Source organism: Ailuropoda melanoleuca, chromosome 5, assembly GCF_002007445.2.
Source record: "Ailuropoda melanoleuca isolate Jingjing chromosome 5, ASM200744v2, whole genome shotgun sequence".
Taxonomy (NCBI): Eukaryota; Metazoa; Chordata; class Mammalia; order Carnivora; family Ursidae; genus Ailuropoda; species Ailuropoda melanoleuca.
In genome coordinates this window covers 16,373,516-16,386,117 of record NC_048222.1, presented here as the reverse complement: position 1 = coordinate 16,386,117, position 12,602 = coordinate 16,373,516, and the positions used below count along the sequence as shown (strand labels likewise).

The following is a 12,602-nucleotide window of genomic DNA, read 5'->3' as shown; positions in this document are numbered from 1 at the left end:
TGTTTTGTTTTACAAGCATACGAAATAAAATCATGTTTTGTGTGGCATTCTCAACATGATGAAATTGAAAAAAAAAGCTTATATAAAAAGTAGCATGCTTTGCTTTCAAACAACAAACAAGAAACCCTTTCATCAATTTCTGTGTCTCAGAAATGTCGATTTGTCTTACTAAGATGAGAGGATATCTGGTCAAAATGCTAACTGACAGCCACTGCCTTGAACTTTGAGCAAGCTTGACCTTTGGTTGGTGGTGGACTACATATTGATAAAAGATAAAGGGGAATGACTAGACATGTCAGGAACCACTTTACTACAATTTGAAATACAAGAGTTTAGATATGTTTTAATATGAACTAAAAATCTAGGGGCTCCTGGGTGGCTCAGTCGTTAAGCGACTGCCTTTGTCTCAGGGTGTGATCCCAGGGTTCTGGGATCGAGCCCCACATCGGGCTCCCTGCATGTTGGGAGCCTGCTTCTTCCTCTCCCACTCCCCCTGCTTGTGTTCCCTCTCTCGCTGGCTGTCTCTCTCTCTGTCAAATAAATAAATAAAATCTTTTTTAAAAAATCTTATGAATCACAGCAAAAAAAGATAAGATGCAAAATAAAACTCAATGAAAAAAGCAACAACTAATAACATTCTTTGTTTTGTAAATTTCTTTTCTCTTAGAGATGCTGATAAAATGTGAACTGACAGTAAGTAAACAAACAATTGATTGTGGCTGCATTAGATAAAGATTTTCAGAGCAAAGATAACATCACTGAAATGTGTTTATTCTAGAGGGTAATGCTCCTTCAATGCCAATCTGCTTTGGCAAGAATGCCTCCATTTGAAACCTTCTGTTTCCTGAACATTCTGGGATGTTCAAAACGTATGCCAGGTAACTACTGGGGAGTTGAAAAATAAATACATAAAATGGAGGCTAAGTAAGGAAAAATCAGAGTGCCATAAGTTGGACAGTAAATTTTTCTTATATAGATTTAACCATGTATTAAAACTGAAAAGGATTCCACGAGGTTTTTAATTTGTAAAATTGTATTTCTGCTCTGTAGAACCATCTCTCACATTTGTCATAATAGGGCATTTTCCCTGCCTACTTCAGAAGAGGCACTAAATGTGGCAGATGCTTACAAACTACAGACCATGGTAGTGTCCTTACGGTTTCCCTTGAATTAGCATGTGGAAAGGCACTACGGTTGTTGTTTTTTTTTCACTATGAAATAATGTTCGCACTCTTGTTCTGTTTATCTTTATAATTTTATTCATTATATCTTAATTTGTATTTATGCTTAATGTAATATTTAAGGAGTGATAGATAAGCTACTGTATTGGTGAAGTAACAAAATAGAAGTTTAGCTCAGACAGATCTCTTTAGTGATTTTTTAAAATCCATTGTATCTCAAAAAGTTTTCTGTGCTAACCACAGAGTAGAAAATATACTGTTTAATCTGTTCAAGTGTTTTATGACAGCCATCTTTTATTTATGGAGATTTTATTCTGGATTTTACACGTCTACATTCTCTCTGATATTCAGGAGTGAGGGTTCAGACTTGACCTTCACTCACGTGATGCTAGATTTGATTCAAAATTGCCCGTTGCCAAATGCCAGGCAGTTAGGAAGAATTTAGAAAAGTAGGGTTAGCTGCCAGTCCACACTGATAAGCTTTTCAGAGTGTCTCCCTGGGGGACACTTGGTTCAAGGTAATACGTTATTCCACCACTATCCTAAATGCTGTATTTCATTTTTAAAATCAAAACAAAAACTTGGGGTGCATGGGAGGCTCAGTTGGTTAAGCGTCTGTCTTCGGCTCAGGTCATGCTCTCAGGGTCCTAGGATTGAGCCCCAAATCGGGCTCCCTGCTCTGCGGGGAGCTTGCTTCTCCCTCTCCCCCTCCTGCTCCCCTTACCTGTGCTTTCTCTCTCTCTCTTTGTCAAATAAATAAATAAAATATTTTTTTAAAAAATTAAAAATAAAGAAATAAAATAAAGACAAACACTTAAAATAATTTTCCTTATCATAGTATATTACACATAAATTTCTTAAAACCTATTGAAAGCATGGCTTCCTAATTGAATAAACTAAACATATGAATTATTATTAAAATTCAGAGGAAAACCTAGTTATCTGCAACCAATTAAGAGCAGGTACCTCATACAGAGTACATATTAGGATATGTCTGGGAAAACATTTCTCTCTGGCAGCTGAAAAATAAAATTATTTTATTTTTAATTCAATACTTATTCAAAAAACAATGCATTATTGTTTCCCTGGATTTTTTCTGTGATTAAATTTGTTAACATTATGCACTTAATTGCTTAGTTTTATTTCTTACTGGATAATTCTCAGACCCAAGTCATTTCACGTCTTTCCTACCAGCTTTCTAATGTCTACGAGATATATAAAGTAGTGCAAATATTTCTAAAGAGTTTTAAAGACTCAGGTAACTAAACTGCCCAGCAATAACAATTAAAGCAATTGATCATCATTTGCATGACCCTTGAAACGGGACCTCTTAATTGCCTCCAAGACTCAATTGACTCTCTGTTGCATGCCCCCTGCAAGCCACTGCCGCTCCTTTGGTTTTGTAGTACTCAGTCTTTTTTTTTTTCTACAGGATACACATCAACTGTCAGGATCTCTGTCTGTTGAGTTTTCCCACAGTAATCTCTGTACCAGACAAATCCCAGCCCAGTCCCATGACATTTTAGTAAAGGTCCTTTTCATTTCTTTTTTTGCAGTCCCGATTCTTTTGTCACCCCCACATCCACACTACCTAGAGGCCACGTAATGTTGAGATGAAAAGCCATCCACCTAGTCCCCATATAAATTAATGGGTATAGACAAATAGTTTGAGAATAGAGTCACCCAACAGCTCTCACCCCTACTGAGATCTTCTCCTATCTCCATTTAAACACCTTGATTTTGGGACACCTGGGTGGCTCAGTCAGTTAAGCATCTGCCTTCGGCTCAGGTCATGATCCCAGGGTCCTGGGATCGAGCCCCAGGTTGGGCTCCCTGCTCAGCGGTGAGTCTGCTTCTCTCTCTGCCCCTCCCCTCACTTGTGCTTTCTCTCTCTCTCTCTGACAAATAAATAATCTTTAAAAAAATAGAAATAAACACCTTGACTTTCATAAGTATGAGTTCATCCTCACAATAGCAATAAAAACTAAGCATAGGTGGGGTGACTGGGTGGCTCTGTCAGTTAAGCAGTTGACTCTTGATTTCTGCTCAGGGATCTCATTGTTGTGGGATCGAGCCCCGCATCTGGCTCCATGCTTAGTGCTGAGACTGCTTGAGATTCTCTCTCACCCTCTCCCTCTCACTCTGCCCTTCCCCTCACTCCCTCTCTTTCTCTTTCTCTCTCTCTCCCTCTCATTCTCTCTCTCTCCCTCTCTCAAAATAAATAAATAAGATCTTTAAAAAAAAAAGTAAGCATAGGTAACAGTCTCAACAAATATGTAACATGGGTCATTAGAAAAGAAAAACATTAACTGCCGTAGGCAGAGGTGGCTTGGCTGTCCTCTTTGCGGGGTTCAGGTCTCTTTCTGGAACTCACTGGCTCTTCAGAATCCAAAATCTCCTTGAAGCTCCCATCTATTTACCCCAAGAAAATCACACGAAATTTGACTTGCCCTTTGTCACTTAAACATTGGCTTAACACACAGTCCTCTAACCACATTTTTTCTTGTCAGGGATAAAGCTTCATTTTCCATAATCTACAGTTTAGCAAGTTATCTTCTGTTTAATGTACTGGGAAATCGCTAAAGCCCAGAACAAGTTTTAAGATTAAAAAACAAGTCCAACGCCAACAACTCTTGTTCTTCCTGTCATGTTCCCAAAGTGAGTCAAGTACGAGCTCTCCATGAAAGCCTTTTCCCCACTTACCAAATACCTCCCGAAGTATAGATACTCTGCTTTGCTGTGTGTTAATATTTCATGTTGTTTACCTCAGCGTCTTACCACTTGCTCACCGTTTTGCTGAAATCAACTTGGGAGAAGCCAGAGCCCCTGAGTTCATTTTCTAAGTTAGGATCCCTGAGAACAGTTCCTGAGCTTTGCAAACACAGAGGAAGTTTATTTGGGCTGCCTTGTTTATTTGCATAGAAATGCCTGCATTTATATTAATCCTCACCACAACCATAAAAGGCTTAAATTACTTCATCCTACTTTACACAGAGATTTCAATTCATATAAATATCAGAACCAAGGATGAAAGCCACGAGCTCCAACGCCACATCTGAAATATTTCCCTGCACAGATGTTCAGGGAAATTCCTGACGCTGTGAAGGTGAGAAAATGGAAAGTGTTGGCCTGGGAAGGGGACTACCATTTTTTCTCTCTGCACGCCTCCTTTGTGCTGGATTCTTCATAAATGGCTCATCTCCTCCTCCTAACAATGGGCTGAAGGAAGTGCCTTCAGCCTTCAGTATCCTTCAGCTTACAGCCTTCAGTATACAGAAGGGACCAAAGTACCTTCCATATCCTCTGGCGATATTTTTCCTCTTTATCCTGAATCAGCCTACCTTTCTCGCTGGGGTAAATGAAATAAAACCGGATGAAGTAAAACTAAATTGTGTGAGGGCTGGAATTGATACTGATAAATAGCATGAGGTCTGCTTGCTAAAAGGTATATGAAAAATAAGGGAAAAGTTTTGGGCAAGTCATGAATCGTATTCTAGACAGGGGTATGTTTTTGAGTAAAATCAGTGGACAATGTNTCTGGCTCCATGCTTAGTGCTGAGACTGCTTGAGATTCTCTCTCACCCTCTCCCTCTCACTCTGCCCTTCCCCTCACTCCCTCTCTTTCTCTTTCTCTCTCTCTCCCTCTCATTCTCTCTCTCTCCCTCTCTCAAAATAAATAAATAAGATCTTTAAAAAAAAAAGTAAGCATAGGTAACAGTCTCAACAAATATGTAACATGGGTCATTAGAAAAGAAAAACATTAACTGCCAGTCAAGTACGAGCTCTCCATGAAAGCCTTTTCCCCACTTACCAAATACCTCCCGAAGTATAGATACTCTGCTTTGCTGTGTGTTAATATTTCATGTTGTTTACCTCAGCGTCTTACCACTTGCTCACCGTTTTGCTGAAATCAACTTGGGAGAAGTCAGAGCCCCTGGGTTCATTTTCTAAGTTAGGATCCCTGAGAACAGTTCCTGAGCTATGCAAACACAGAGGAAGTTTATTTGGGCTGCCTTGTTTATTTGCATAGAAATGCCTGCATTTATATAAATGGTGTGTGTACTTTCCCTCTCTCTCTATCTTCTGAAAACAGTACATCTACAGAATGCATCTATTCATCTAGCTAGATGTACACCGTAAATATACAATAATCCTCTCTCTTCCAGGCTTGGGGGAAAAAATGCTGGAAGATAAAATACGGAATTTTCCATGTCTCCAAAGTCAGAATTTTAACAAAAACCTAGACACTTTGAACCAAAGGAAGAGAGGTTGATGTCCAGCAAGACATGAGGTGGGGTACTGGGAAAGAGAACTGGGCTTCAGTGTCCAGCAGATTGCTGGCCTTCCTTCTTTGTCCACTGGTTCACCGTATGACCGTGCACAAGTTTTTAAACTTTCTAAGTCTCAATTGTATCCTCATGTGCAATATGTCTGACTATATACGACTGACCAATAGTGCCTGACTATTCATTCTGTAAATTCCATAAGACTTTTGAAAGCTCACAAATGATTTCGAAAACCTATCCAGGTGCCACCTGTAAATGTGTACCGGGGTCGTTTCCAGGATCTAAGCTGCAAAGACTTGTCAGAATGGAAAGGACATAAGAGGTATAAAAGTGCATTGCTCAATGCCTAGAACACACACACAAAAGATATCCAATATATTCTTGCTGACTTACATGTTAGACTAAAAATATAGAGATCTCACTAATTTAAACATAGTGATTTTTGGTGCTTCATTTTCTGTGTCTGCATGGCTAGGCTGTGGTGCCCAGTTATTTGTTCAAACACCAGTCTAGATGCTGCCATTAAAGGTAATTTTTAAATGTGATTAACATTTACATCAGTAGACTTTGAACACAGCAGATCCCCCTTTGTGGCATGAGTGGGTCTCATCCAGTCATTTGAAAGCCTTAAGAGTAAAGATTCGAGCTTCCCCAAAAGAAGAAACTGAGTCTAAGACTGCAACATTATCTCTTACTTGAACCTCCAGCCTTCTGCCCTGCGGAATTGTGACTCAAGACTTCAACTCCTGCCTGAATTTTATATCAACTCTTACCTGAATCTGCACCTTACCAGTATGTCTTAAGGACTTCAGACTTGCCAGCCCCCATAAATGTCTCTCTCTTTCTACTGGCTCTATTGGATTCTGCTTCTCTGGGGAATCCTGCCTAATTCTTCATTTAAGTGAGGATCCCTCAAAATGAGGGATCAAGCTGGCCTGAAAAATGAGTCTGTTTGGTTTATAAAGATAAAAAGAAATAAAAAGTTACACAAACTGATAGTAAAAAAAACTAACGGGAGATGTATCTAGGCAGGAATAAAATTTTTAGGGGATGCAATTCTGTAAATGGGGATAAAAAAGGCAGCCTAACCTTCAGGATTGTTAGAAGGTTTGAGTAAGTTAATACTTACCTATTTAGAATTGAATAGTGCCCAGGACAGTGCCAGCACTCAGCAAATGTTTAGCTGGTAATTATTTTTTTCATCATCATCAATTATCTTCTTTATTTTCTGTGTGTGCTTATGATGTCTGCCCAGGTATTAATGAATAATTTAATCCCCATAACTACTCCATTGTGGAAGGGGTAATACGTCCGTTGGGCAGAAATGGCAAAGAAAGGTTAAAAAATTGGCCCCGGGTGACACAGTTACCAAATGGTGAAAACTAAGCATAAATTCAATAGAAAAATAAGTAAAAATATAGAGGACTTAACCATGAGCCCCGTCTCCTCAAGTATTTTAAGGAATTATTTAAATAAGAAAGAGGCAATGATCATTTGAGAAGAACTAAACATACAATGAATGAAAAAAAAAAGCTTAATAGAATGATTTCTCATGAATTTAAATACACGTGGCTACAACAATTTATACTTAATGCTTTGCTAAAATCCCCAGTGTGGTTCTGGCATGAATTGATATGTGTTAACCTAAGAATTTAGATTTCAGTTTTTAAGGGATTACCTTTAAGTGCCTAGATTAATACACATGAGAATTACTTAAAAAGTCTAACATTCACAAGTACGAATTTCCATGAGAAGGTTGAAAACCATTTACTGCTTGTCTTCTATCACCCAAAGCATTTATCTAAAAGCTAAAACATATTCTTTCAAAAGAGTGGCACATGGCACCATATTAGAGAACCCAAATGTGTCATATCTCATTGTAAGATCCTGCAATAGCCAGTAAGTCATTTTCGCTATCTAGGGTTATAAATTCTATGTAATTCTAGAAAACTGGGCCACGGTTACCTTCCCCCCAACTTTAGCTCTACTTCAGTATCTGCAACCATCAAAAACACACATAGGTCATCCGTGAGTGGTTAGGTTTAGAAAACACATCAGCATTTGCAAGAAAACATCTTAATGAATTTACAACTAATGTTAATAAGTTAAATTAACATTAAATGATTGAAAATAATTAGTCTCTTACCATGGGCTTCTCCTCGTCCACTCTTGTCAAACAGCCTCATTAATCGATCATGGAGAATTCTATTATCAACTGGTAGGGGTGCTAAAAGAACATATTTACGATAACTTTCTCATCAGTTAATTTATAAATATGAAATTGAATTGCAAAAAAATTATTAATCATCATCGTGCTTTAGTTATTTTACAGGTCATAGACACAAATTCTATTCAATATGCTGCCTTGCTCTGAAATTTAAAAAAAAAACACCTTTTATAAGTCAATGATAACTGGAACAATGACTTTTAAATGTATATTGCAAGGTATTCATAATAGGATACTTCTTCTCCAATAAAAAGGATCTAATATTCTATGGATTATGACATGCACCACACAAAAATCACTTCAGAACAAGTCATTATGGTTTGTTAAATCATACAACAGAATGTATAAGCAAAATGAATGAGTGTTTTCCACTACCTACTCTCTGCATATCCTATTTTTTACTGCATGTATGTAAGAAACAACAAACTTAAGTGGCATTAGGTGGACTTAAATTCTTTGATATATGCTATTGCAATATAATAGAGTATACAAGCACTACTTAGTTCTTTTGTGAATTTAAAGTAACAAGGTTATGTCGTTACAAAACGGAAACCAGACACCCAAGGAAACAAATAAAAACCACATGACCAAAAAAAACATGGTTCTGGAAAAGGGTTTAAAGAGTCATCTAGGTAGATCTGCCACTGGATAGAACCAAATAGAAATGATGCCAATCTGGATGACGACCCCAGTCTCAGAATTTGAATATACGTACATAATCAAACATGTTCCCCTTCCTCCAGGGACAAGTGAACTAGCCCAACTGTGGTTGCACTCTCACAGAGGTAGTTTTAATAAAGCCCACGTGTTTCTACAACTTCTCACTTTGCACTCCACGGGCGAGCCAACTCCAGGATGGTAGCTTATTCTGCAACTCACATCTGAGCAGCACATCCAACAGCAAGTGTTCTGGAAGAGCCTTGAGGGGTCTTCACTGTCCAAGTGAGAAGTTCCTGAAAATTCTAGGTTTCCCCTTTCCATCTATCCCTATTAATTTTTTGAACATCAGTGTTGGAAAGAAATTCACTGTAGCTTGTGCTCATGGACTTGGGATGACTACTCAGGAAAGCTTAGGCTGCTGGAGCCAGATAGAATGTCTGAAAGTGTACTAACATAAAATGGTCTTTAAAGTCAGCTTCTGCTCACTGAACCCTGAAGATGACTTTCTCAAGTATCAGTTGACCTGCAAATGTTCTTTTCCTGCCAAGAGCCCGCACAAATTTCCTACCACCCCAACATTTGGGGGAAAGGGAGAGGGGCCATCCCTGGAAGACATTTTGCAGGTTGTGCATTAGGGAAGCATGAACTTGTATTCCACCATTGTCTGGAACTTGATAATTCTTAGTGAGAACAGCTACTAAACTTATAAAGTTGATATATGGCTCATGAAAGACTCTTATTTGGAAGTTAACAACGAGCAATGGCAGATTCATAGACAGGGAAATCTCTGCAGATGTAATAAAAGCCTCACTACAAGGACTAGGTAATCCTGACAGACCAATGAGGGTCACAGAAAAGAATAAATGAACATACACTTTGCATGTCAAAGCAAACAGATAGACAAAAGGTAAATGGGATTAATACAGAGACACCATCTTTAGAGAGAGGCAAACCTAGGTCCAAATCCCAGCTCTGCCGCTTACTAGCTCTGTAATCTTGGGGCAACTTCTTAGAGTCTTTGAGCTTTGATCTCCTGGCCCCAAAAGTGGGATGGAAGCGAGGGTTAAGAAGATAACACATATAAAGCACCTTGCTTCGTGCCTGGCATATAGTAGGGACTCAGCAAAGGCCAGTCACCCCCCATTTCCTTGTTTGCTTGTTGTTAACTACTTAGTAATTGTACGAAGTACAAAATTTTTCAATAGCTTAGGTTCTGTCATTCTGAACTAGTGTTTTTGTTTTCATTATGAAGTAATGAATTATAGACAGCTTCTGGGGTGTCATATGAGAGGGACCTGAACAAGAGATACCATACAAATAATTGCCGTAGAGGTTCTAGTTCCTTCGGTAGGCAGACCTGGTAAGAAACCCTGTCAGTGGTGCCCCAATAGGACCCTGGAGGGTCAAATGGGTTACATAAGACAGAAACTGAAGGCAAGAGAACGTCCCCTTCAAACTCAAATTCAACAATTTGAACCAATCTGCTTCCTTTCCTCTTCAGAAGTTTTCCTCAAAGGGAACGGTGGGGGAAGCCAACAGGACAAAGGCAACTCCTGAGGGAAAAGAGAACAGATAGTGCCAAAGATAGGGATCTGATTTCCACTCCATGCTTGCCAGATCTCTGTGATCTTAAGAAAACTACTAAATCTTTCTAAGCTTGTTTCTTCATCTTAAAAATAGAGATAATGACAACTACTTTGGACAGTTTTGCATTGGCTGGCCAGAGCTGCTATGTCTAGCCTAACACACCCCTTGAGCACTCAGAAAGTACTAATAACTCACATGTACAGAAGGCTCACCATGTCTGGGATATTATGCTTAGCACTTTCCATTCATTTCTTCATATATACATTCACTCCACAAAGACTTCTCAAGTCAACCTCAATCTCTATGCCCACCTCTGTGCTAAGTCTTAAAAACTCATCAGTGAACAAGGTAAGCAGAATCTCTGCCCTCTTTGTGTTCAGGAGATGGTCTCCTAGGGGAGACACGCATTTCACAGGTCACCTCACTAATAAATAGTTTAGTGATCATCGCCATGAGTTAGATAAAGAAGGTAGACAGGGAAACATCACTTTGCTTAGTCAGGGGAGTGGAGAATTGATGTGTAAGCTGAGCCTTCAGGAAGAAAGTACAATGACCAGTAAGGAGGCTGTCCCAGCACCTGTGAGGGTCCAGTGTCCAAAAGGAAGCTCCATGCATATAAGGAACAAAAGGAAGTCCAAGGTGGCCAAAGCATGGTGAGCAAGCTCAGGGGACCTGAGATGGGCAAGGACAGTAGATTGGTCTTTACCCTGAAAGCAACAGGCAACAATAAGAGAGCTTCAATGAGGGATAAGCAAGATGCTGTGTGGACAACAGATTAAAGCAAAGGAAGAGTGGATGTGGACAAAAGCGGTCCAACAATTCCAGGCAGGAGTTGGTGTACGCTTGAGACTGAGTAGAAACAGAATTGAAGTCTGGTGATCAGGGAGAACACATTTAGTATGTCAAATCCATGGGCCTCAACACTCCATAAGATATTATGAATTAATTAGCTGTTATTAAATACAACAGGTGATGGTTAACTTGATATGTTAACTTGGCTGGGCTGGGGTACCTAGTTATTTGGTCAAGCATCAGTCTAGATGCTGCTGTGATGGTATTCTTTATTAGTACACTCCAAGTAAAGCAAATTATTCTGCAGGTAATGTGGGTGGGCCTCATCCAATCAGTTGAAGGCATAAGAGAAAATGCAGGTTTCCCAAAGAAGTGATTCTCCTCAACACTGTGATATAGAAATTATGCCTCCACTTCCAGTCCACTGTCCTACCAAATTCAGTCTTAAGACTGCATATCAATGCTTGCCTGAATTTCACATCAAACTTTACCTGAATCTCAACCCTACCAGACTGCCCTATAGATAGACTTGCCAGTCCCCACAATCACATAAACTAATTTCTTAAAACAAATCTCCCTCTTTCTCTCTTTCTCTTTCTGAATATACATATATTGTATATGTATTATGTACACGTGTAATATACATGCATTATGTATATGTAGAGACAGAAAGAGAGAGAGTCTATTTATTGGTTCTGGGTTCTGTTTCTTTGGAGAACCCTGACTGATCCCCAAGCTAATATTACTTACATCAAATCATATCCAAATTGTAAAATAATACAATGTGTGGAGCTATGTAGTAGATGTCTCGTAATGGCACTCAGATCTATATTGCATATTAAGTAAAATGTATTGACCAAGAAGCAAGAACCAGTTGCCCATTATTTCTACAATCTTTGCTGGATAAAAATTAACATAATATTATCTTTCCAGGATCTACTGTTAAAAAAAATTAAAAATAAAATAAAATAAAACGGTAAGGGCACTTGGGTGGCTCAGTTGGTTAAGCGTCTGATTCTTGATTTCGGCTCAGGTCTTGATCTCAGGGTTGTGAGATGGAGCCCCACAACGGGCTCTATGCTCAGTAGGGAGTCTGCTTGAGAGTCTTTCTTCCCTTCTCCTTCTGCCCCTCCCCATCTACTTGCCCTCTCTTTCTTTCCCCCAAATAAATAAATAAATAAATCTTTAAAAAATAATGAAAATAAAATAAAATAAAACGGTGGTGGTGTTGGTGGGTTATTGACACTGAAAAAGAGTCATAAATTCTGTTTAACATTGAAAGTTATCCAAATTATGTCCCTTTATGTTTCATTTCCAGGAAAAACAAAGTAAGAGTAAGTGCTTAATTATAGTTATAATGTTGTCCTCGATTTCTCGTACATTTACTTCTTTGTACAGGTGTTCTCAAATCTCTCTTTCATCTATGTTTGAACTTTGCTCTGACCATATGCATTTACGTTTCTATTATAAGCTGCCTCAAACAATTTGGAAGCAAGTGGGGTACAAATCATAAACAGCTTTGCCACATCTACTGTGAAAATGAAGACCATTCTCAGCAATCAGACTGTTGACATTCCAGAAAGTGTCGACATCACTCTGAAGGGACACTGTTATTGTGAAGGGCCCCAGAGGAACCCTGAAAAGAGACTTCAATCACATCAATGTAGAACTCAGTCCCCTTGGAAAGAAATAGAAGAGGCTCTGAGTTGACAAGTGATAGGAAACAGCAAAGAACTGGCTACTGTCCACACTGTCTGTAGACATGCACAGAACATGGTCAAGGGCGTGACACTGGGCTTCCATCACAAGATGAGGTCTGGGAATGCTCACTTCCCCACCAACACTGTCATTCAGGAGAACAGTTCTCTT

At 39.0% G+C, this 12,602-nt stretch overlaps 1 protein-coding gene across 1 annotated transcript in view; it reads right to left on the bottom strand.

The window, feature by feature from the left end:
* Positions 1-12,602, bottom strand: part of OFCC1 (orofacial cleft 1 candidate 1) — a 182,263-nt gene that overhangs the window by 114,149 nt on the left and 55,512 nt on the right. The window contains 1 exon segment of the mRNA XM_034660197.1: positions 7,614-7,682. Within this exon segment, the coding sequence (XP_034516088.1) occupies positions 7,614-7,682 (69 nt within the window).